Source organism: Phaethon lepturus, unplaced genomic scaffold, assembly GCF_000687285.1.
Source record: "Phaethon lepturus isolate BGI_N335 unplaced genomic scaffold, ASM68728v1 scaffold20758, whole genome shotgun sequence".
In the NCBI taxonomy this organism is placed as follows: domain Eukaryota; kingdom Metazoa; phylum Chordata; class Aves; order Phaethontiformes; family Phaethontidae; genus Phaethon; species Phaethon lepturus.
Window position 1 is genome coordinate 32035 of NW_010560015.1, and position 25165 is coordinate 57199.

Below are 25165 nucleotides of genomic sequence, written 5' to 3' on the forward strand. Positions count from 1 at the left end.
ATGAGTTCTGATCATCTTGTTACTACAAGAGTTCAGTGATTTGTGTGCACAGTTAAGCTTGCAAGTATATGCCTTCAGCTTGCCCTCTGCTATTAAAAATAACCACAATCACAATTGCTTCAGCAGGCTATCCACTTTCTCACTGGTTATGTGCTCCTTACAGATAAACAATGGAGATGATACATAAACCTTTCCTTTACATATCACTTTGCACTGTGTACTCATTGGGCTACTTTTGCTACCATCAAAAGGATTGGTATGGCACAACAAACTATATAATTTATACTTGCAAAGAAACTCCTGTCCTGATCCTACAAGTTTTTACACTTGGTTGACCGTTAAACATGAAGTAGTTACACTGGCCAAGATTAAACCTCCGTGCAGTGCCTGGGGGAATAAGGACCATGTCTCACTGGCTGACCACAACCAACCCGCTCTTCATGGACATGCATACATGGTTCCACCTGTATGGAACCACTGTCTTTATCACAGGAGTTACATGTGCCCAATGAAAGAGAAAACGGAGCACACAGTGTACACTTTTTTTGTGTTGTTTGAAAAAACTGTCATGTCTTCAGCTGTTCTGCGCCCAGACCGTTCCAGATAACATACCTCTTCACGGATGAGTGATCACGCAAGCCCCACACAGCGTTGCTACTCGAAAACCTGCCATATTTAAAAATCTCATGCTTATTTAAATTGTAAAACCAATTTTTATTTCTTGACATAATTCATATTATTAAAGTTATGCTAGATATTTATAGTGATTCGATCTACAGCTCAAAAAAAATCATCTATAGCCGTTTTGACCCCAAGATAGAAAGGGAAACAAAATTTTCTACTTAGTGCAGCTTCTCTACATTAATGCTGTCTACAACAGCACTGCTGCTATAAAGGTCACAGATGACATAATTTATATTATTATAGATAATCCATCTCGTCTGTCTGCTTGACTTTTTTCCTCCATATTTCATAGAGGTGCTGTGTATGCTGACGGATAAAGCTCCTAGGAGAGCTTCATTCTAAGGAGCTTACAAAGGCAGAAGCAGTCATCACACAGGAGAGATTTGCTGCTTCTCCTCAGGAAGGCTGGGACCATTTCTTGCATCCAGAGAAGATGCAGTGAGTGGCCCTGCATGAGCAGTAAATCTGTTCCCAAATATCCACTCTTTCTGTGTGCAGACCGCTTTGACGAGCCATGACACCGCAGCAGGACAAACTGCTTCCTACCAGGTGTGCACCTGGAGCGGGGCGGGCAGGGAGATCAGGCAGGGCAGCAAAATGCAGCTTAGCTACATGGGCTTCACGGAGAACCATGGCACAAAGCTAGCTCACAGCTGTGAAGTATTTAAGTAGCACTTGATTTTGCTGGAGATAGAGCAGGGTTGCCCTCCCGTGCCCCGTGGCTGCTGGAAATGCTTGGTGCGGAGCTGGAGCGCTCGCTGACCGGGCAGGGGAAAGGAGAAGGGGCAAGACCGTGACAGGGAGCAGCAGAGTGACGAACAGTGGGGCTGTCCCAGCCAGCAGCAGCACCCCCTCAAATCCCCCACGCCCGCCGTGCCACCCCAGTCTGCTGCCTGCTCTGACAGTAACCTGATTGACAGAGCAGCTCGTGCCCCTCAGCCACCGTTTCAGGCTGTCTGTAGGCTTAGACAAACATTTTTCTGTGCTCAGACCTCAGAAGTGAGAGAGTACACCTCACTCCAGCCTTTAATCCCTCTTCCAGATGGATTATTTTCTTTCAATCACTTTTTTGAAGGAGACTTCTCTGCATTTCCTACACATAAATGTCTTTATGCAGGAATAAGCAAGCTCACTGTGGTGACAGCCCTCAGTTACATTTAGGTGAGATGGCATTATTAAACAGAACTATAACTGCTCTCCATCCTTAACCTGGGAAACAGCACATACAAAACTCAGCAATTATTATTGTAACAAAAAAATTCCAACGCAACTTTCTTGGCTACTTGGGTTAGGAGGATTACTCTGTCACCTTCAATACTGCCCAAAATGGAACCTGCAGGCAGCATAAAGCTTGGGTGGGCATTGTCTGCTAAAAGACTGCCTGTGACACAGCTGTTGCAGTGGTGTGGAGTTTAAGTCAGCTACAAAGTTTGTCAATGGCATGTTCTTCAATTTGTGTTCTTCTGTCCCACTGACCAAACCCCGGTGAAAAAAGTGCCTCTTTATCTATGTCTTTGCCTCCTGCTCATAGGATGCACACATTTGGGATGAGACTACAAAATACACTCACCCACTCCTGCTTTAGACAAATTACAGGGTCTCTTTAATGTGGTTGGCTTGCACTCAAGTTCATGATTTATCTTGAGGAAAAGTTTTGATCTTGGCGGAGTCCTGGGTCATATTTCTTGGTGATTGTTAGCCTGCTGATCATAGGATTGCCCTTTGATTTCTTTTCTTTTTGTTACTCCTTTCCCCATTGCCAGCCGTAATGGTTCCTGAGGCAGCAGACTCTGAGCTATACGCCTGTCCTGACATCAGTACGGCACCAGGCTACTGTGAGCACTTTCTGCGAGAGCCATTTTTCCACCGGAGGATGTTGTCTTTGCTTTTAAAAAAAAATTGCAATTTCAGTTCTTGACTCAGTTTTGCCATTCGACTTGCTGCAAGGCGATGGTAGTGATAGCGCTGATGAGAAGTGGACTAGATTTTTATTCCCAGGTTATTTGCATGAGCAAACAATAAATAGCCCAGGCTCCACCGTCTCCAAATGCAGTTTGGTAGTGGGGCTGCCAGAGTGCACGATCCTGATCACACCATCCACAGCAACCGCTGCAACATGCCTGTTGAGCCACAGAAGTCTGACTAATATAAGCAAAGGTTAGGTTCTGAGATTTGTTGTTTGAAATCAAGTTCGTTGCTCTACTTTTCCTCAAAGGCCAGTAAGAATGCAATGAGTTTTTATGTCTCTCCTTTCTGTTAGGCCTATGATTTCTCCAGGGGAATGCAACCACCTGCACAGCTGGATGCTCCCCAGTACACAGTCATCCTTTTAAATGGAGGATTCTGTTCCAGAATAGCTTCGACAGGCACCCAATGGCATTTCTGCTCAGTGATCTGGGTGCTGTAACTTCAACGCGTATCGCGCATTCCCACTCACCTGTGGGGCTGCAATACTCCAGGAGATGACGGGACTTCTCCCTGCTCATATGGCCAACGTGAAAGATCAGCAGGAGCTCACACTAAATTTTTGCCTTGTTCAAACAGTTCTTTGAAGTTTTCTTTTGTAGCCCCTGCCTCAAACTGATAAATAGCTGCCTTAACGAATACCTGTGTTGAATCCCCTAATTTTCTCTATTTCTATTATTTTGAGAATCTGACATTCTTGCTCAGTCATCCTGTTTTTGTATATGGAGCTTGGATAAGAAGTCAGGGATGTAAATCTCAATCCCTTTCAAGACGTCAATCAATGCACATCACTGCAGGTTTAGCAGCATTCCCTTGTGGTTACCGAGGAGGTGCTAGTTCTGGCTTTATAAAATGCTTTCTAATAATTGATGGTCACTTTGTATTCGGATAGTTTCCTGCCCTGAAAACATAAAGACTGAAGTTTGCATTTGCACACATTCCTCCAGTATGTCTCAGCTGGGCTGCTCCTACTCTCTGCTGGTGGATGGAGAAGCCTTTTTGGAGGAGTTGTGTTCTACATATGCCTCACGCAAATAGTAGTGCCTCCCCCGCCCTGCCTTGTGCGATATAATGGCCTTGGCACTTACATGCTGCAACACTGCACCATGGGGTGTTTTGTACAGATGCTTTATATATGAGAAGACTCCAGAGAATTACTGCAGTTGTATTCATGGTGTGGTTTTGTTTAGTAATCACCTCAGGAGACTGTACAGATCTGAAAAGCATGGAAAAGCATAGTGAGATGTTTTATGGATCTCACTAATCTTCAAACTGACTTACCCATTTTCAGGTGTGGGTCTACGGTTTTTACTTTTTAGGAGCTGGGTAATAGCCTTTGGGAGGTCAGCAATTATCCCAGTGCTCCAGGAGTCAAATGCAATTTCATCTCATTTTATTTCATTTTAGATTTATTGCCTTGGTCATTTCAAGCAGATAGATAGAGAATGTAATCCTAATCAGCTACAGCTTTTGCCGTTCTGTTTCTGCATCACTACAGCTATGACAGCGATCCCAGCCAGCCCCATTAGTTCTTCTTGCGGATGCTGTTGGCATTCTTCTACCACAGGTTTGAGCTCAAATTGCATTTTCTTCCACCTGTATCCACCCTAGTGGATGCTCGAAAGGTAGTTACTTTCTTTAATTCTAATACATTGGTAAATGTATTTGTAAATGTATACTCATTTGTAAATGAGTATTGCATCAGAAACTGAAACTACTTTTACTTTTTTAAGATGGAAAGCATATTACCACCCGCAGATCTATGTAATGCTTTGTTAAATTGCTAAAAGACTGTGCATATGTACAGTTTCCCATCTTCTCTACAGCGGGCTTGCTGCCCATCTGACCTGTGGGTCTGGAAATCCTCAGCAATGAGACTTATGCCCGCCTTACTTTCACTCACCTTATTGCTTTTTCTCTGAGCGCAGAGGACATTCTGTTAAGCAAGTGCTCTCCTGGCTACATCGCTGTATCCATTTCTAGCTCTTGGCTGCCTAGAAGACATCCCAGACCTTTAAAACACCATGTAGATACTTTGCTACAGGGGTCTTACAATTTACTATCTATTTGAGCTAAGTTTTCTGACTTTTTGTATGTAACTTTTATGAATTGTTTGCCCCAGTTTAGTCACATGCTTCATTCATTCACTTGATTTCATTAAACGCAGAGTATTTCTGTGTTATCTATATTTCCTGGTATTTTAATTCATTCAGTATTTCTTGGTAAGTTACATTGTCCTGCTGGTATTTTGATGATTCTGTTGTGTAATATTATGCTGTACATTTTTGTCAGCAGTTTTAGATTCTCACAAAATGCCAACAAAGTCTCTGTTATCTAGCATTTATTGATGTTCAACTGTCCAGCTGGCATTCAAACTCTTCTCTGTTTTGGTGCTGCGGCTCTTAGTTTAAAGTTCAGGCTTGTGCAAATAGCACCAAAAGTTTATTTTTGCTCTTGTGTAGTGCATCAAAGCCAGTTATGTGCAGATTTAAATTTTCTGAGTCAGTTTGTTTTCCTGATGTGGTGTATTTTTTCTTTTTGCTATTGTAAGCAAACTTTGGCAAAACAATTTTCTTGCCAACGCGAAGAATCACATATGCGAGACAATTACCCGTAGATTTTTCTTCTCTGCTTTGTGCTAATGCATTTATGTTTGCACAAAATTTTTCCTTGTCTATGCAAACATTTTCTTTTCTGAGTTGTTAACGGCTTCTGTCTCTGCTCCACTGATGGCTGGCCTCGGCTTGCTCGCTAATTGTGCACATTAGCTCGGCATTGCCGTAATGCTGCTGCGTGAGCTCTCCAGGTGCCTCTGCATTACTGTTTTAGTTTAGATCAGGAGTACGCCTTTGGAGTGAATCTCCTGATTATCCCCACATACTGCACTTTGGTTCTTATGGCAGAGCAGCCTCAGAGAGCACAAACTGGATTTTATTTTGGATGAAATGAAACCTGAATGTGTGCTCCAGGATGCACCTAAAATGAGCTCCAGCTGCTAATGGGCATTTAGCCCATGAGACCAGACTAGAGCTAGAACACAGTAAAAAACCCTGGAATGTGTATTGTATGGACACCAATCTGCAGCATCAATCATTTCATTCTGCAACTCCATTCCTATTTGGCCTATTTATCTGCACTACTTCTTGATGTAAACATAGCTTCTGAGCGCTTTCATTTGAATCACTGCAACTTTGTCTCACCTACAAAATGAATTAATCCACTAGGATGCAATGAACTCATGGGTTAGCTGTTTTATAACATTTGGAAGGACAGTCAGCTATCATTTTTTTAGACTGTCCATACTTGGATAATACATATATACACATATGTATTAGTCACATCGTACAAAAATATGTATATTAGTCACACATTTATATTATAGTAAATTAAATTCTATTATATTTTAGATAGAAGATATTTGTGGAGATGTTCTAAAAGTTCTCACTGGTTTCCATGATTTTGGAGCCTCAGGCTGCGAGAGCTCCTTTTTCCCAGTGTAATTTTCACTAATATCCAATATAGCTTTATGTCCATCTGTCCATCTGTCATGCCTACTCACATTTCACATACTACCATAAGCACTGCTTTGTCTTTTTTTTTTTTTTTTTTTTTTTTGTTTTTTTTTAAGACCACTCTTTTTTTTTTTTTTTTTTTTTTTGAGTCTTTTGTAAGACACTCAGTCTATATCCATAGTAGTAAATAGTTTCTGGGAAAGTTCCTGGGCACAAGGATGAGGATGTTGTCATCTGTCCTAACAATGCGTTACAACATTTTCTTGCCTGCTTTTGGCCTTTGCTGACTATCAGTGTCCCAGGGAATTCCTGGGGAGGCTTTGGAAGTCGGCATGCTCCAGGAGCCGTTCCCAGCAGGCAGCCCGCCTGCAGCCAACCTGCTTCGGAGACTAACAGCTTCTAATCATCGGCACAGGCTGCTCGGTGCCAGCTGGCCTAAGCACCTAGGAATATTCCTGGGCACATTTAATTTGAAAGTATAGACATATCTCTCCTTTCTGAAATTAGGTGCCTATAGGAATCTAGTCACTTCTGATGTCAGTGCCCAGGCAGAATGAAGTAAAACAGTGTAACATCCAACTAGTTTCAATAAATGCTATTCTCTGTCATCAGGGACTTTCTGTAACTAGAGTTACAAAGCTTAATGCATAACCATAAAAAGTATGCCCTAGTGTGGAGCTATTTATCACGGGTATCACTGCATTTCTTTACATTTAAGGACATCTCTTTTGTATTTTTTGCAAAAATAGAAGTACAAATACATCTTTAAAAAGCCAAGAAAATAAACAACGTTCCAGCATGAGCCAAAGTATGAGCTGTATCTTCAACCTAGTCTTAAAGCAAGCTCCTGCAACAGGTGTGTCCTTAAAATAAATGACTTCTCCTTTCTACAGCTACTTTACACCACACAGAATTCCTTTCACACTCTGCAAAATGCTGCTGCTAGTCTTAATTCAGAAGTGAAGCAACCTCAGGATGCTACGAAGTTTTATTTTTGACACTTTAACTGGTATCAGTGACATTGATACTGACACTGGTACAGACAGATCATAAAAACATAATATTTTGATTTAACTCTCCTTTCTAAGTGAAGTAACAGCTTCAAAAAGTTGAGTGTTGATGATTACTTCCACAGGAACACAGCTTATTTAACATAATTTGCTATCAATTGTTTTTTCCTTCGGAAAACTTTGCTTCAAAGTGCTTAAACATTTCCTCAACAGAAATGAGTAGCTTTGGGGAGCCACTGACTCCTTGTTATAACAATGAAACTGATTTGAGATATGCCAAATACTTGGCAAGTCCTAATGATAACATTGGGAGTATGGATCATATCTGAAGACTAGCCCAGACGCCAAGTTCATCTCTTCAAGAATGAGAAATACCTTGAGAATTCTGGTTACAATATCTTACTTTCTTCCGGAAAATAATACAAATTGAATATGCACAGAATCGGTCTAGGCAACAGAACTGGGAACTAATTTTCATTTCCTTTCAGTATTTAATTAGGTTTCTTGAGCCTGCCTCTCCGTGTCTCTGTTTCTGTTCCAGAAGACAAAGGAAACGAGATAAAATGGACACTAGTTTCATATTGTTGTCTTCCCTTGCAAAGGTTTTATGTCACCTTCATCATTAAAATATTCCAGCAGTGTCTGCTAACTAATGAACTCCACCTATCTTGCATGGCTCACCTGCTCTCTCATTCTCATTCTTTGTGTATGGGACAGGCTGCTTTGTTTTGGTAAGATTTTAGTAATTTCCTTTCTGTAAAAACAAAGGCAAGCAGCAACATAGATACACTTCTGCACAGAGAAGGCAAAGTTGGAAAAGCCCGTTTTACTTGCAGGGTGAAAGGCAGGTGCACTAACGGAGTCTTAGGTGATGTGGGAGCTTGTTCCACAGTTGTGGACATGCCCCTATGCCAACTCAGTCACCTTACGCAGTGGTATTGTAAAAAGAGCATTGCTGAAAATCCAGCAAGTACAAGGAGTGAATGAAGTCATGGAGAATAGTCTTCCACTGGGGTTTAAGCTAGCATATAAAATGCAAAGGATCTTTGGTACTGACGGTGCTGAAGAGCCAAGAGCTGGTTTGCTATTCTGTGCCAGCATGGCTCATCTAGAGCTTCCATGCCATCAACGCTCCATGTTGCCAGCACATGCAGGGGAGCCAGGGAAACAAAAGAAAAATAAAAAGGGGAAGCCATACAGGAGGTTAATGCTTCATCTGAGATGGAAGATGGACCTTTCCTTCAGTGTGTGCTGGACCTGACAGCTGAACTGCTGTGGCGGAAAATGCTGGGAATCCAGCCTAGAAAATGGAGGGAGAGTGGCCTCATGTGCTCTCAACAGCTTCGGTTTCTGAGCAGACATGCTGCAGCATTTTCTGCAAGTTGGAGTTTTCCAGAAGATAATTACAACTGCTGCTACTTCACAGAATCACAGAATCACTAAGGTTGGAAAGGACCTCCAAGATCATCAAGTCCAACCATTAATCCAGCACCACCATGTTCCCTAAACCATGTCCTGAAGTGCCACATCCACACGTTTTTTGAACACTTCCAGAGATGGCGACTCCACCACCTCCCTGGGCAGCCTGTTCCAATGCCTGACCACCCTCTCAGTGAAGAAATTTTTCCTAATATCCAATCTAAACCTTCCCTGGCACAACTTGAGGCCATTTCCTCTCATCCTATCACTAGTTACTTGGGAGAAGAGGCCAACACCCTCGTCGCCACAACCCCCTTTCAGGTAGTTGTAGAGAGCGATAAGGTCTCCCCTCAGCCTCCTCTTCTCCAGACTGAACAACCCCAGTTCCCTCAGCCGCTCCTCATAAGACTTGTGCTCCAGCCCCCTCACCAGCTTCGTTGCCCTTCTCTGGACACGAGTACTTCATACTTTCCTTTCTTTTACCTCTTAGTAGAAGGTAAATCATGGTAACAATAAATCCTTCTATACAAATGCAAAACAGAGCTAAAAATGAAATTGAAGTCACAATTTTAATTTACCACTTTCATTGTTGTTAACTTGCATGCGAGCAGTGTGCCATAAGTTTCCCCTGGAAAATAGTCTAATTCCTTTCAAGCATCCCCAATGAAAACCGGATACAGACACTCTGAGTTTCATGCTGTATTCTTTGTATGCCTTAAAAGACTTCTTATTTTTTGTAAGTTGGGGAAAAGAACATACCCCTGTAGCGAGACAAAGCAAAGCAGGTTTCAACCTTTACCTGAAGTTTCTGATTGCTGTGATAAGGAGTGAAGAATAATTTAAGATACCATCAGCTATAATAGATCACAGTAAAATTTACAGTAGCCTTTTTTAAAGTCTTACTGTTCTTATGTATATAAAAGCCAACAGGGGCACAAAGAAAGTTGAACTTTTTGGCTGAGCTCACTTCACAACTAGCAGCTTGGTTCCAGCGCAGATCACTAAGCTACATGTTATCTTTCAAAAATTCCTCTAGAACCTAAGCCCAGACAAACAACACAACATAAAATTTTCATTGCCAGCCTACCTCTTCTACAGCACGTTACACACAGTGGTCCGGACTGTGCCATGAGGGTTACCAGGCTTCACCAGAGCCGGGTTCATGGTTCGGGGTGGCTTGTACAGAGCATCCCCGAGGCCTGGACTCAAAGGATAAGATGGGCAGAGGGTGGCAAGAGGGCCATGGAGGGTGAGTCAGGAACAGCCACTGTGGAGCCATTGTAGGAGCGAAAGCCCTGAAATATTTTGAACTTCTTGGCAACTATTTCTGCATGACTCTTTCCATGGGAAAAGTTCAAATGTCTAGAACTCCAGCTGATTTTGGAGGGGAAAATAGCTCCCCAAACTGGAATGAAAACTTTGAATTGCAGAATCTTCTGTCCGGGACAATGTAGATAAGCTATGCGACTCAAGTCAGCAGACTTTCCTACTGTCCATCTCCACCTTTGTGATGACTGTTTGGTATATTACTCACTTCTACACAGGAAAAAGAGGGCAGCACTACTGAGAGCAATCATGTTGTTTTCTCTGCTCGGTTTCCAGAGAAAGGAGCCACATTTTGGGTTGAAATTGATTTCAGATTAAAGAAAGGATCTGTAATTTGGTCACCACCGTTATTGTACTACTACTTTCGTTGTAATGCTACTTAATTACTTAACATTTCAATTTGTACGAGTAAAACCTTTCATCTCTGAACTACAAATATTTCCCTAAAACCAAGTAAAACATTTTCAAAAGATAAACATCAGAAATCAATTTTGGACTGATTGAGCTAAAACTAAGTAGTCTTCAGCAGTGTACTGAAATTATGTAAGTGTTTAAGCAAATGTTTACAAGTACTGTTAAAATCAAAATTCTTAATTTTCTTAACTCTAAAATAAAGAATTCTATCCCTTCAGGACTGTAAAAGCCAAGTAGAACCCAAACCATCCCAGCTTAATATTTTAATTCAGTTGTTCAATGATTTCTATTTCTTTGGATTATTTTTACTTTATTATACTTTTATAATACCCTCAAATATATCTATAAAACTGTACAGCCCTTTTCCAAAAGCATATGGTGTGTGTTGTGAGGAGAAGCATGTTTATGAGCTGCAAGACAGGAAGAAAATTAACGTACCCTTATGGGACTGAGGCAGGGAGAGTTGACTATGGTTATGAGCTGAGATTTTGGTGTATCCACTGCCAACTATCTAATTCTTGAGCCACCAAGTTTTCATTGCAATTGCATTATAGAATTATCTTGTGTTGGGCTGATAACACTGCACAATCTCTCAATGCTTGAAACTGAAAGCAAGTTATGTTGCAACACAGTCCCTTTCACAGCAGTAACTGAGTACATGCTGGCTAAAAGAACAAAGCTAGCCTTGAATGAATTTAAAATTAATTTAAACTGAACTAACATTTATTCCACTAGAGATGTGGAAGTAAATATTCCATGTACCTAGGTACTATTCAAGAACAATTTGTCATATCCTGATGCAATTCCACTCTCTAAATGAACATCAGTCAGTTGGGACAGGATCTAACAGCAGAGGTGTACTTGTGTCTGAGCTAGATGGGCTTAAGCGTGGCTGGTTACAGTTCTCAGTTCTGGGTTTCTAAAAAGAACTTTCAGGAACAATGTCTGTGGCTGACATTATTTTTGGGGGGAGTGACCACACAAGGTGGTCACATCAGCTGTGGGATCCAAGCTTTTGGAGTCCTCTGGGTCTTTCCTGCACCCCTCACTCCGGCAAGAGGGAACCTTGCTGGAGTTTCAGGGCATATCTGCAAAATGGATGAGAAACACAAATATAGCAACACACTTCTTGCACATACACACACATAGACATCCCTGCACGTACTTTTTTTTCTTTCAAAAAGCTCAGAAGCATTGGATGACATTTTGGATGACTGTCTCAACCCCTTCAGTCTGACCTAGTGCTTACCCCTAGGAGCAGTAAGCCTGGTCAGTGTTTCACTTAGACTCTTTGCTCCCTCTGGAGAAAAAATGGTCACTCTGAGAAAGCATATGCTTTTGGAAACAGCTTTCTGCATCCTTTTTTTGACTGTGTGTTTCTGCTTGTCAAACTTTCAGTGTCTGAACCACACTAAGCTTCTGGGCAGGAAAGGGTTCATCCACCCTAACACAGGTGTCTAGTGCCATGCTGCAAGATCCAGACCTGCACAGATGCCTCAGATACCTGTAAGGTCTCAAACCACATCTGGAGAAAAATAAATCCCACTCTGACCATGTAACGTTCAACTATCCCAGCGTCCCGATATCTGACTTCAATGCTTATGGTCAGGGACTTCAGTCCTTGTGCTGGAGACTCCTAAGGGCGATTCAGCCAGATACTGTAAACTGAGACCTCTCTCCATGGAAAAGCTGAGGATGGTATTTGGATAGTTAAGTTGGATGCTTACAATAGACCATGTCAACACTCCACTGCAAAATAAATGCTCAATTCTGCACTAAAAATTATATTCCCAATGCGTGTTGAACTGTAAAAGAGTACTCATACAGTCAAAATAGTGGTCATGACTCTACACAGGCATCCCCTCCCAAACTGCCATTTAGGAACTAGACAACTAATGATGCAGACTGGATGGGAGGGAAATGCATTTTTAAATGGAAGCAGAAAGGCAGACTTTCAAGATTTTCAGACTACACGTTCGTCACTCAAATGTTGTTATAAATACCTTTGCAAACAATTCACACTATGTAGACAAAAATACCTCAGTGATAAACAACAGAGAAATAAATTAAGTCCTATGGAAAAATGTAAACACTAAATTTCTCCTCCATCTGCTTTATCCTGGTAATTAAGTCCAAAAGCCAGCAGCAGGCACAGAAGCCCACCCACAGACCAGGCACTGAAGGTCAAAAACTGAGCGATGACAAAATTGCTAACAAAATGGCTGCAGTCCATCAAATGAGTGACTATGACTTTGTTGTGGAGAGAGAGAGGGGAGTTCTGGAGCGTGAGGCATTTATTAGCCCTGCTCTGTACCACCCAGAACAGCAGCTCCCAGAGACCACGCTCGCTCCTTCTGGGTGCTCTTTTATAAATGTTGATTACGAAAGGCACACTCATGCTACAGTCACCCAAGGATTTCTTGTTGCTCCTGCTTTAATGGGTAAGTTTAGAGGTTTCAGAATATCATTTATGCTAATGTGATTGGCATGCGAGTTGTTTACAGCTCAGTGACACATCTTTAGGAAAAGAGAAAACATAGATATATTTGTGCTTATAGAGCTTTGTGGGTTTACAACAAGCCTTCTGGTTTTCAATCTAAAATGGAAATTTTGAAATGGACATTTCAAAATGTCAGAAGTGCTCAGCATTTGAAAGAAGGCTCAGTAAAGGCAGTGAAAAACTGCTGGAGAGTCTGGATTAGACCTTTGGTCTAGAATTGGGAAAGATGCCTTTTGGCATATATTTAGTATTTTAAATAAGAGCACAACTATTCAGAAAATAGTAAGTAGTGATTAGCATCTAGTATATAATGCTCTATGCTGTAATGATGGGTAGTATAAATAAATAAGATTATAGTTGATAGGTTCTAGAATTCAACTAATTTAAACTCACTTCAAGATTTTGTCTTGAATGATCTAAAAAAATGTACTATTTCAGTGATACACTTCTGGGTTTCTCATGAATCCAGACGTACTATATAAAACAACAAGGTATTTTATAGTTTTTATGTATAAATAAATCAGCAACTTGGAAGAAATACAACATAGTAATATAAAAAAAATGCATTAATTGTTCCAAGCAAACAGGAAAGAGACAAAATGATTAATGAAAGAACAGATATATGGTATGACATATCCTGACCAATATATGGGTTATACAGTGACTTACTTACACTGGATAGTTCCAAATGTGGCAATCAAAACCAGCTGTGGCGTAAAAAAATAAAAGGAGCTATTTCATTAAAACTTGTCTGCTGAGTTGAACAAAGGGCAAACAAGGTCTTACCTATGTGAGGATTAGACCCACCTTCTTAATAACAGCTAGGGTAGGTGTTCTTAAACATCAACCATCAGAGTACCCAAGTGCAATCAGCCTGAATGAGATCCCAAGAAATCAATAAAATTCTTGCCAGGCCCCTTCAAACTATTACAGAGCCCCAATGTGCTGTGGAGCAGCAGATTACAGGCTGGCTGTAATTGTTCCCTGGAACAACCCAAACACAGTTCCTGGGCCTTAATGAATTCTGTACAGCATGAATAGGTCAGCAAAGTGCAGAAATCTCTTTTCTCAACTCCTCCATGTAGAAATGGTGTGCCCAACAGCTCCGTTCAGTTCCTGGGGGCAGTTGCCCTGTGCCAGTGTGTGACTAATGGGCAATGAAACAGAAAGACATTTTTAATCCATTTGTCCATAAAAACTCGGGAAGTACTGCTCTGGCTCCTGAGGCATCCGTGTGGCTAGATCAAAACCACACAAGATTACAGAAAAACCTTCAAGGTTTTTTTATAGCAATGAAAGTAAAATAGGTGGGAAAGGACATAATCATGTTCCTTAAGTATGTTCTTAATCTTTAGGTAAAAAGACATTTCAATTGCATAATTTTAGACACTGTTAGCTCTGGTGGCTTATACTGAGTCCCTATCTGAACACTTTGTTAGGATGCAGGGGCTTCCAAGGATAGCCCCTAGTGTGCAGCTGAAATATTGGAAAGGGACATAGGCTAGCTTGGGCAAACGAGACAGGAAAAGTCTACAAGTCCAGCACATACTCCTGCAACCCAAAATTTCTCCCAGCAGTACTTCTGTTAGACTTAATGCATTCAAGTTTTAAAAGTCCTCCCTGCCTTTAATCTCAGCAACCCTGCATGAAATCTCCGTTACTTCTACAAAAAGGCTTTCTTTCCAATCACGATAATTTTTCTCTTGCTTTTCCTGAACAATTCCTTTTTTTCCCAATTCAACTCATCAGTCTTGGTTGAGTTACTCTACATCATAAAATCTCCCTCTCTCAATTGATTGCAAACTTCAAATATTTGTAGACCACCGAGTTCTCCACCTCTTATGTTTACATGCATCATTTAGGCAGGACATACGGACACTTAAGAGTTTTAGTTTCTTAACCCTCCCTATAAATCACTCCTCCTAGATTTCTCATACATCTGTGCATGTCACTACACTTAGGGCTGTGCTTAAGGGCCAAATTTGTTCCTAAGAGTATTAAGAAATGTTGTAGTCAATTCCTCTCAAAACTAGCACCAAAAAATAACAAAATTCTTGGAAAACAGGCTGAAAATGAATACTAAGACTGCTGTCTATGACCAATACCACGGATTTTGTTTTGCATTTCCCTTGCACAGAGCACTGTAGCCCACAGAGCACTTTGCTATCCGAGCAAACAGCTTTCTTAGATGCGAAGTTTAAAGGGACAATGATTCTTTCAGAAGCTAAAAGCCCAAGTCTTTACATGCACATAAGCACGTCTGTGACTAGTACCACAAACAAAATGGGACCATAAAAAAAGTAGGTTTTACTAATAATAGCTACCTGTAGATAGAGAAGAGACATTTCTGATTGCATAGATGTTTCTAAGCCATCTGGATGTCTGTAGGATATAGCCTGCAACTCCTTAAGACTACATCTCATCTAATAGAAAGCATTTTACCAGTGCTTAATGAATAAAAAGATGGTTAGAAGTACTGCTTAAAAATACACAATATTGTTAATAAATGATTTCTCTCACTAGGGGTAGATTCTAGAGGAAGAATTTCATATCATCAGGTTCTCAGACTAGTAATTATAGCTTACATTTTGAAAGGCACAACCTTGCTTTCACAGATGCAATTTGCATCAAAATCTGCACTTACAAAATCAGGGAGAAGAATTTTGCACACATAAATTAATTGCCGACACATTTTCTAGTGCTTGAACTGTAGACAATTTGCTATCAATCACTGCTGACCAGGGTTTTACTCAGTAAGGACACAAAGAATAAGGCTCTGGAACGAATACTAATCCCGTGAATACTGAAGTGTCCTAAACACCCCCAAACTCTGAGTTTTACCTGACAAAGAAAAATCTCTTTGGCAGTAAAAGCTGGCATAGAACTGAAGGTTGGAGAAAGAGAGGGGAGAGGGAGAGAGATTTGGTCTCAATGAATATGAAAAAGCTGATCTCTGCCATTGAGGAAAATTCTTGCACCAGCAAGTGCTGACTGATTGCGATGAGGAATGCTTTATCACCAAGATCCAGACATCCTTTCATATGGTCATTATTATTCCTGTCATGACCCTCTGGTCATCAAGCCACAGTGTCTTTTGTCATGAAACAACTATCCAATAAGGAATAATCCAGGAATAAGCCTGTAGCATAATATCTTCTACTTGCTTATACACACAGCAGGAGGAGGAAAATCTTCTTCCTGTGAGTTATTACCTGCCCTAATCCACTTTGGAAAACAGCAGTATTTCCTTAATTTTGTGAAGCGTGCAAACATATTTTTCAAAAGCCACAGCTACCTGAATAGCTCAGCCCAGAGCTGAAAGCAAATCTAAAAGCTCTCTCAGGTAGTAACAAATAGTCCAACATCACCATCAAATCCATGGCAGCACAGAAACTGTCAAATATTCCCATTAAAACTTGATAAGGACATGCAAAGGCTGAATTGCATGCCAGCTTGCCTCTATGTTTAATTTCATATTGCCTTCTATAAAGCTGTCCTAATTCCTGAAGCTATTCTTGGAGCAACAGCTCTTACAAAAAGAGGTAACGCCATGTACAAAGCTCCGACAAACAGCACATACCGCCTAGCAACATTAGCTCTGTTTTAGTTCCTATACAATAAAACAATGCTAAATTCTTCAGAATAGAGACATTTTCTATTACCACCACCATTGTCCATATTAATATTATCCAACTACAGAATTTTGTAGAACTCATTTAACCTTCCATGCGTTATTTCTCTGGCTTTTCTAATCCACCTGCTTCAGAAAGCGGCTACCACTCTGCAGTCTCAGTGTGTACTGCGCTGGAAGCATCCGGGGAAGATGGGCTGGGAAGCCCTGCTCTGGGAGCAGATGTAAGAAGCCATGTCTGGCCATGCAGGCCAGTTCTTTTTATGTCTTTTCTGTCCTTACTGATTATGTAGATCACCTAACACAAGGGCTGTTTTGAACGGTTTTATCCAACTAGCAAGCTAACCCTAAGTAACAAATACAACAATACATATACAACTGTACAGAATAAAAAATTAATGGTGTTAGAGAAGGATGATGCACAGAGACATTATGTGTGACACTGGGGAGGAAGTCGGGGTAAGTGTGCATGGTTAATATGAAAAGATGTCAAAAAAAATGAAGCATAATAATAGTGCAATTTATCCTTGCTAAACGTACTGCGCTGTGCTATAATTAAATATGAAAACCTAAATTTATCTCTATGTTCGGCTGTCATTAACTTAACAGGGAGTGCACATGTTCTAATCTAATGGCAGATTTTTTTCTCCATGTGCAGCATATTAAAATGTATATTAGCCTCAAGGTGCATAAACACAAAATAATAGACCAAAGGTTTTGGCCTGTGGAGAAAAAAATCCATGCTCAAAGGCCGTCAAGTAGCTGGTGATGCAGGGGAGACACTCACTTAGCCTCATTAAGCCAAAGCTCTCTTTTGCTTGTCTTTTGTTCTGCATGACAGCAGCCTCTTTGTTGTATAATAATTCATTCCAAGTTCGTTCCAAGCTACCGAAACTGGTGAACTGTGGCCATTTTAATGAGCAGTATTGGTGGTATGCATAATCTGGAAGCCACGTGGACCAGGCAATCACAGAGCACTGCAGCCAGCAAAATGAGATACTGTCGAAATCACAAATTTGTCAAGTTGTTTTTGGACAGGGTATTATAATAAGCACTAAAATATGCATCTTATTACTCTGCATCTGCCAGTCAAAGATCACTGTAATGAATGCATGCTGCAGGGTATGACCAGGCCGTTTCCCTAAGTAAAACAAACCGCAGAGTACAGAAAAAGAATTATGTATTTTTGGCAGTGCCTGGATTTTTTTTTTTAAATCCTTTTGCATCAAGAGTTGGATTTTCCTGGCTTGATGTCCGTTGCCAGCAGTGAACGCACTAAAACTGCCTCAGCCAAGGAGTTAACACGAATACATTGTTTCTTAATAGCCACATTTACTGGCTGTGAATATGAAACTTTAAACTCGGTGCTCAAAGCAAATTTAGCATACAGTACGTATAAAATCCACAAAGATTAAACTACTTTAAAGCCACTTTAATAATCCTAGTTCCTTTTGTTTTATCCATTTCTACTGCAAATGGCTTCACTGTTAGGGAAGATACATTTTATGTAACAACCTGCAGCCTCCGTGAGAAACAGCACTGTAGATAATCGCAACATAAACTTCCATAATAGACCAGTTAGGAAAAAAAATAATGTTAGAGAGGTCCTTTTTTCTATAAATTGGTCAGGCCAGGGATTGCTGATAATTGCTTTTAGCTTGCAAATGCTGGGAGGTTCACCCCCGGCAGCAAACCTGGTACATGTGACTTGCGCAGTGGGGTGCTGAGGTCTGCTCTGCCAGCACTCCCCGAAACAACACCGGTGGTGCTCCGCAGAGGGACCATCAGGCGCCCAGCTGGAGCCATGCCCTTGGAGACCTTTAGTCACATCAGGGGAGAAGGTGACAGACTGAGAGGGGGAAGCAGGAGGAAAGGATTTACTTCCTCATCTGCCTGCAGATGCTGGTTCAGATGTGTTTTGGCAGAGCCTTCTTTTCGGTCAGCCCCACAAGATGTGGCCGACAGTCCCTGAGTGTGCTGATGCACAGTTCCCATAATATCCTAAACCAAGAGGTTTCTTGATCAATACTGGCTTACACTTAAGAGGCTTTGCCTGCCTGGGAGCTATATTGCAGTGCAAGCCTTAGCTAATGGAAAAAAGGATCAAACAGCCTAAAATTAATTTTTCCCCCCTCTGATACTTCTTTAGAACTGGTGATGGCAATACGTGAAAAAGGCTTTCTCCATCAATGTTAATTTTTTTTATTGCAATCTCTATATCACCATATGATGAGATGGTCTGTATTTCTGGACATGGCCACAAATAAAATTTGTTCTTTCTTCTTTATGCAGTGCTGGAAACATGGGGACAGTTCTTTACCATACTGGACAAACTTGCCTTCCTGAACAACAAGGAGCACTTCCAAAAATGAAGAGTGAGAACCTCTGCTCAGTGAAGGCAGACAGAGGTCTTGAAGAATCTGAAGGCAGCCAGAACTTGCTGCATGCATTGCAATAGTGTTCTTACATGGCTGGGAGTCCACATTTATTCATTTATTAATAGAAGAGCTAATTTAATATTTTGTATGAAATCTCGATGGTATAGCAAGGTTTCTTCTTTGCCATACAAAAGGTTATTTAGATTCGACTGCCATCAAGTTAGAATTTAGCAGGCTTGTACCGTTCAGAAGACTCAGCTTTTAGCAGCCATGGATACTTGAAAGAAGTGCGTATTTTAGTCTTAATGGGAAGTCCATGCATTCAGAGAAGAAAATCAGCAGCTTGCCAAATTTAAGGTGATGAGAATTTTCACTGAAGTTCATATATCGTGCATGTTCAGGTTCCTTCTCTCTCATCTGTATGCTGGAAAAAACCACCTTCTATAAACGTGTTTTTATCAGATATGGCTTTAACATTTTCAATACAGAACAACCTTAACAGCTGAGGAGGATCCACTGTGAATACCAGCTTGTTTTGGGTTTTGGATATTTCTGGAATCAAGATGCTTAAGTTATTGATTTTTCTTCTTTTTAATTTTTTAACCTTTAGACATGATCAAACAAATGTCAGTTTTTGCAAAACTTCTGGTGCTGAAAGCGAGGTATGAAACATCCATATGTATTTAACTCTTTCTATAAACCCACACCTACCAACTGAATACACTGACATATTTTTAATATTTAGCTATCTGGCATGTATAGAGGCCACTGCGTTAAGTATGATTTTTATAGCTGACATTAGGTGGAAGTTTATACAGAAAAACGCTATACCAGTTCTGTGACCACCAGTGCATTTCTGGGACATAATCACTTCAGCTCTCTTGAGTAAGATCAGTGAGCAACTAATAAAAGAATCCTGTAATAAACAGACAAGGTGAGACAGTGACTACACACAGGAGATCAAATTGCACCTCTGGGGAATACTGAACCTTATCCAGTTACCTGGTGAGAACAGAGTTATCTTTATCGCTTCTGGTCATGCATCTTCCTGAGAAACCCAGCAACATTATTCTAAAATGTAATTCTGTTAATTTTGGATTATAAGGATACTACCTGTGCTCCCCCTCTCTTAGCCACCCTAATAACTTTGGATTGTAAGAGCACGCTCTACATCTTAACTGTCTGCCTGATTGCAGCATACACTTGATCTGAGTCCTAAATTCATGCTGAGGTAAGTGTGCTTTTACAAAAGTTCTTCCTCAAGGGAGTCAGTGAGAAGCAGTGTGATGTCATCATTACCTTGCCATTCTCTCATCTCAGTGTCGAGATTTGCAAGCTGAGATTATAGCTGAGACAAGCTGACAAGTTTTATTCCATGCATTTAATGGGAAGGTGATTCAGAGGTGATATTAATGACAGTCATCTGTGTCAAAGTTTCAAATGTTAGGTCCTTCCACAGGAAAAAAACCAACTAAATAAGCCATCAGAAAAGCAACGAGGAAGGAAGCCCAGAGACTGGCTTTGTCCACCTTTGTGAGTCTGATGCAGCATCTGAGCTAGGACTGTCTTTGGAGCGGTTATGTGTAAGGCTACAACCACAGGAAAGAGTGAATAAAATCGGTGGAGCTACGGAAAGCAATATCACCCAGTGACTGGAAGCCATGACTGAAGCTGGCATTTCTAAGCGGCGATCTCACTGCTGTTACAGGCAGTGTAGTACTGCAGGTCACATCTTGGACAATGGCAAGTATTGACTCCAGCAGCAACTGCTGTGTTAGCAAAAGGGAAAAAGCTAGGGCTATTGAAAAGACTATCAGAAATATCTACTAGCTGTCTCAAAGATGATAAATTTAGGGTCTATATACCAAAAAATAGATTCTGCAACAGTGACAAACATAAAAACAGCACTCAAGTTTCAAAAATATTTTCCAGTACTATGATGTTTCTCATATGTTAAAGGCTATAAATTATCAGATGAAAGTATTAGTTTCATCAATGCAGAAGCATGAACAGGTACTAATCAGCATGATTCTCTTTTTCAGCCAAAAGTTGGTATGTTTGCTAATAAACTGTTTATTATATTACACTATTTAGCACAGTATTTTTAATATTCTTTCTGTTTAGGAAGAAAATTATTATGATAAATGTAACAGCTGACAGTGATAACTGTTCAGTTTGTCATTTATCTGGTGACTGCATGGTGAAACAGCTTCAGTTTGATGTCATGTGCACCATTTAGAAGAAAGTATCTTTTAGTTTACTCTGGTCATCAAATACTATAATATTTCATGACAAAACTGTTCTGTGTCACTCTCCTGTGGCAACACTCTGCACTCAGCATCTGTTTGATGCTGAAACCAAGACAGAAAAACTATCAAAAGAACAGTGCACTGCTATGTAAAAATATGGACATTAACATTCAATATTGCACCATGAATGAAAATAGATCCTATTGTGAAGACATTTAGCTGGGAATAGGACCAGTCCTAACTCCGTAATATATTCAAAACTGAGAGAGGCTCAATGAATTTGTATCTAGTCAGAAGGAAAGTGGTTCTTGATGCTGTTGAAAATAATTCTTGTCCCTCAGTTTCTTCTCATTAAATTGTCACTTGCCTGAATTTCTTATCTCCGTGATTCTATATGAAAATTAATAGAAATTTTGTAACAAAATGGAGGATAATTTCGTTGTATTTTTAAAAGTACTGTATCAAAAATACAACATATCAAAATTTACATCTTCACTTTTTTTTTTAATGCAAAAGTTCACCAATATTTGCTCTTTAGCTTCTCATGGGATCTTACTGAAGAAACTACATTTCATCTCACAGTAATACCAAGACAAACTTGGACAGCTCCTTATAAGTTTTTACAATTGTAACGCAGCATTTTGGCTGTCACATTTTACTCCATGTATAACATATACATTCCTAAACATTACTTTTATCAATGACAACATATACATCATAGCAACAGGCAATCTTTGCTTTTCCAAATAGAGGGTAAGGACATGCTTTTTAGTGCATTTATTTTAGAAAGAGAATTAGAAGTGTGTGTTATGACTTGCTGCCAAGCAAGCTAGATACTTGTGTTTGAATCTAGATGAAACTACAGTACTTAACTAAATTTACTAGGCACAAGTACATGAAATCCAATATTGATAATAATTTATGAAGGTAAGAATACTGATTTCTATAATACTGCAAACTTCGTTTATGATAACATAATTAGTTACACTAATAACACTGCTTAGGCACAGTCTTGCTAATTATGGTACCATAAATATTAATGATATCAAGCCTTTGTATTTGATTGCCCCTAGTAGGATCATTTATCATGGTATTTTCTTTTACCCGTGTTGTATTACTTTTCTTCCTTTTCCCTTGAATGTTCATTCCTGGACAAACAGCCATTCTGAGCTTATGCCTAAAATATATCACTACTTTATCAGTGATGCAGCCTGGTTAACTTTATGTGTTATTATTTAGTAGCAATGATCCAATGATATAATTCAGTGCTAAGGGCAATCAAATACACAATCAGTTATATTCTGTATGCCTTGTTCCTTTTAAATGTCTAACAGAACCAGCCAGACAAGATTACATAGGGCTTTGTTTTTAATTCTTTTTCATGTGACCTGTTTCAAGTTAAGATTCCTTTGAATTATTAAATGCTTCCTTAAAGCATCTTTTCATGCTACCTTTTAAAAGTTAATTATTGATGTAGTGACAAGCAGAAAAGACTAAGAATTATAATATTTTTTTCTCATTCAAAAGGACGTGAGAAACATCTTTGACAATGGTGTCTGCTTAGTAAAATACAAAGGTAATACAAAGATAGAACACTGAAGGCAGCTTTAAAGAAGAATTACAACAAAACTCTGTTACATGAGTTGGAAATGCTGTGTATGTTTCTACAGGTGTTAAAGGAAGGAAGTTTAGATATAACCCTTTGAGCCAGGTTTAAGTGCTTAACATAAGTAGATGAAAATGAAACTGCTTATATCTTGTTTTATTTTTAAGCAGTGTATTATCCAGAGCTTTAGGAATAGGATTGTCTTTTCTCCTGGAAGGTAATGTTATAATTTTCAGAGCTCCACAGAGAACAACAATATAGGAGTCTCTAATCTCCTGCTAAATCCAGCTCCAGTCATCAGCAACGATAAGCAGAGATTTGGAGGTGTTTGACACTCCAAATCCTATTCTTTTGTAATACTTTACTTTTTACAACATTTTCACCAGTGTTATATCAGATTTTTGGAAGGATAATCAATAGGCATGATGTATAACTGAAATCAGTCTTCAAAGTGATCCCCTCTAGTAATCAGAAACAAAAGCTCAGCCTCCCTGCTGTGCAGGTATTTTGCTTAGAGCAGTAGGCAGTGGGGCATCAGTAGGAAGCCAGTTACACCTCCCTGCTTCTCAGCATGGATCAGCTGGTGCTCTGGTGGACGAGTGAGCAGTACTGGGGTGGCTGCATCTGGGAAAAATCTCCAAAGATGCTTTTGTAGCAGGGGACTACTACAGCAGAGAGGAAAGACAGTCCAGAGGTTAGAATTTCAGAGACACCATAGTTTACATTTCTATTCCACCACAGACTTCCTAGGTTTAAATGATCTTGTGGAATCTATTAAATTATTCAGTGTCACTGTTCCTCACCTGGAACCTCCCTGCCCTGCAGAGGGTTTGGGAGTTAGCACACTTGAAAGACCACAAGATGATCAGGTAGGATGATCAAAGGGCCACTCCTACCTGATCTAGTGTTCCAACTAACAGCTGGTTCTCAGCTGGTCAGGTCCAGTGCAAGGGGGCTTTCCGGCCTCATGCATGTTGCACCCTGGCTGGAACATGCAGGAACTTCTGTCACAATATTAGTATCAATCTGAATCAAGTTGAGTTTCATTATAATAAGCAGTTCCAGAACTTGTTCCAATGCATTTGTAATTTTACATCCTACACTTTTTAAAAAGTTAGGAATGTTATGAATCAAGTGGAGAGATCATGTTTATAGTAAAAATGTTATCCCATATCAAGTCATTTCAAGTTTGACTTCTTAAGCTGCCTTCAGATATTTGTTAATACTCAGAAGGAAAAAGACTTGGTGACTAATTGTGACAGCAGCAGTGGTTAACCGAGGTAAGTAGCAGAAACTGCATATAATGATTATGGAATTGCATTCAAAGCCAAGACATAGTGTCGTTATACAGGAATGGCAGTGAAACAACATACCTTTCCCATCAGATCAGCAACTCTAAGTACTGGTTTTCCTTTCTGATGGTGCATGGTTGCAGGACTCTGTCCATTCCAGTCTTTAAGTTCCTCAATGCTTTTCAGGTAAAGAAGAGCTTGCAGTCCAGTGCAGTAGTCATCAATAACAGTGAAATCTTGATTCTGGATTGCACTGCACACCTACAAAATGTAAGTCAGTTATCAGCAACATCCTAGCAGAGGAGCATATGGGATTAGCCAGTTCTTTGGACTTACTGATTATCAGATAACCCTTCCTGCAACTTCACTGGGAAAGAACTACAAGAATTTAGGATACTAATTGGCTGCTTAATCCTATGTCATGATACCACCACTGCAGTTCAGGAAAAACAGTTCTCAGTAACACTAGTTATGCCTAGGTTTTCTAATGGCAGCCCTTGGACCAGACCAGGCTGTTCAGAAGTAAGCCTGCAAGCCCAGCCCCAAGTGTGCCTTCCGGGGCACTGATGATGAGCATGCCAAGCACACTGGCAAACCACCAGCTATGCTCAGACCTTTGCCTGCAGACAGACAGTGGTATGTCCCAGCCTGCTGTGATCAGGAAGCACAGACATCTCCAGTTAGGTCCCAGTCAAGCAAATCACAGAACCACACACTTGCTGAGGTTGCAAGGCATCTCTACAGACTGTTTTGTCCAACTTCCCAGCTCAGAGAAGGGTCAACTAGAGGAGGCTACCCAATACTGTATCCAGCTGGGGTTTGAATATCTCCAAAGACAGAGACTACACAACCTCTCCAATCAACCTGGTCAAGTGTTCAATCTCCCTTGCAGCTTTTTCTTATATTTAAATGGAATTGCCTGTGTTCCAGTTTGTGCCCACTGTGTCTTGTCCTTTCACTGGATATGCCTGAGAAAAATCTGGCTCCAATGGAAGTATCTCAGCAAACAGCACCCATTAAGCTGACCTGTTAGTATGTTGAGCATTGCCAGGCACAGAACAGAACGGTGCCCTTCTGCGAATCACCATTTGCCATTCAGTGGTACTGGGAGACCAGGACACTTTATTTTAGATACTTTAGAAACACAGGTAGTAATATACTTTATAAACATATAAAGCA

At 40.3% G+C, this 25165-nt stretch overlaps 1 protein-coding gene across 1 annotated transcript in view; it reads right to left on the reverse strand.

The window, feature by feature from the left end:
* Positions 1-25165, reverse strand: part of LOC104625815 (dihydropyrimidine dehydrogenase [NADP(+)]-like) — a 66475-nt gene that overhangs the window by 23030 nt on the left and 18280 nt on the right. The window contains exon 2 of the mRNA XM_010293552.1: positions 24068-24247. Coding sequence (XP_010291854.1) covers positions 24068-24121 — 54 coding nt within the window. The 5' untranslated portion in view covers positions 24122-24247. The remainder of the gene's footprint in view (positions 1-24067; positions 24248-25165) is intronic.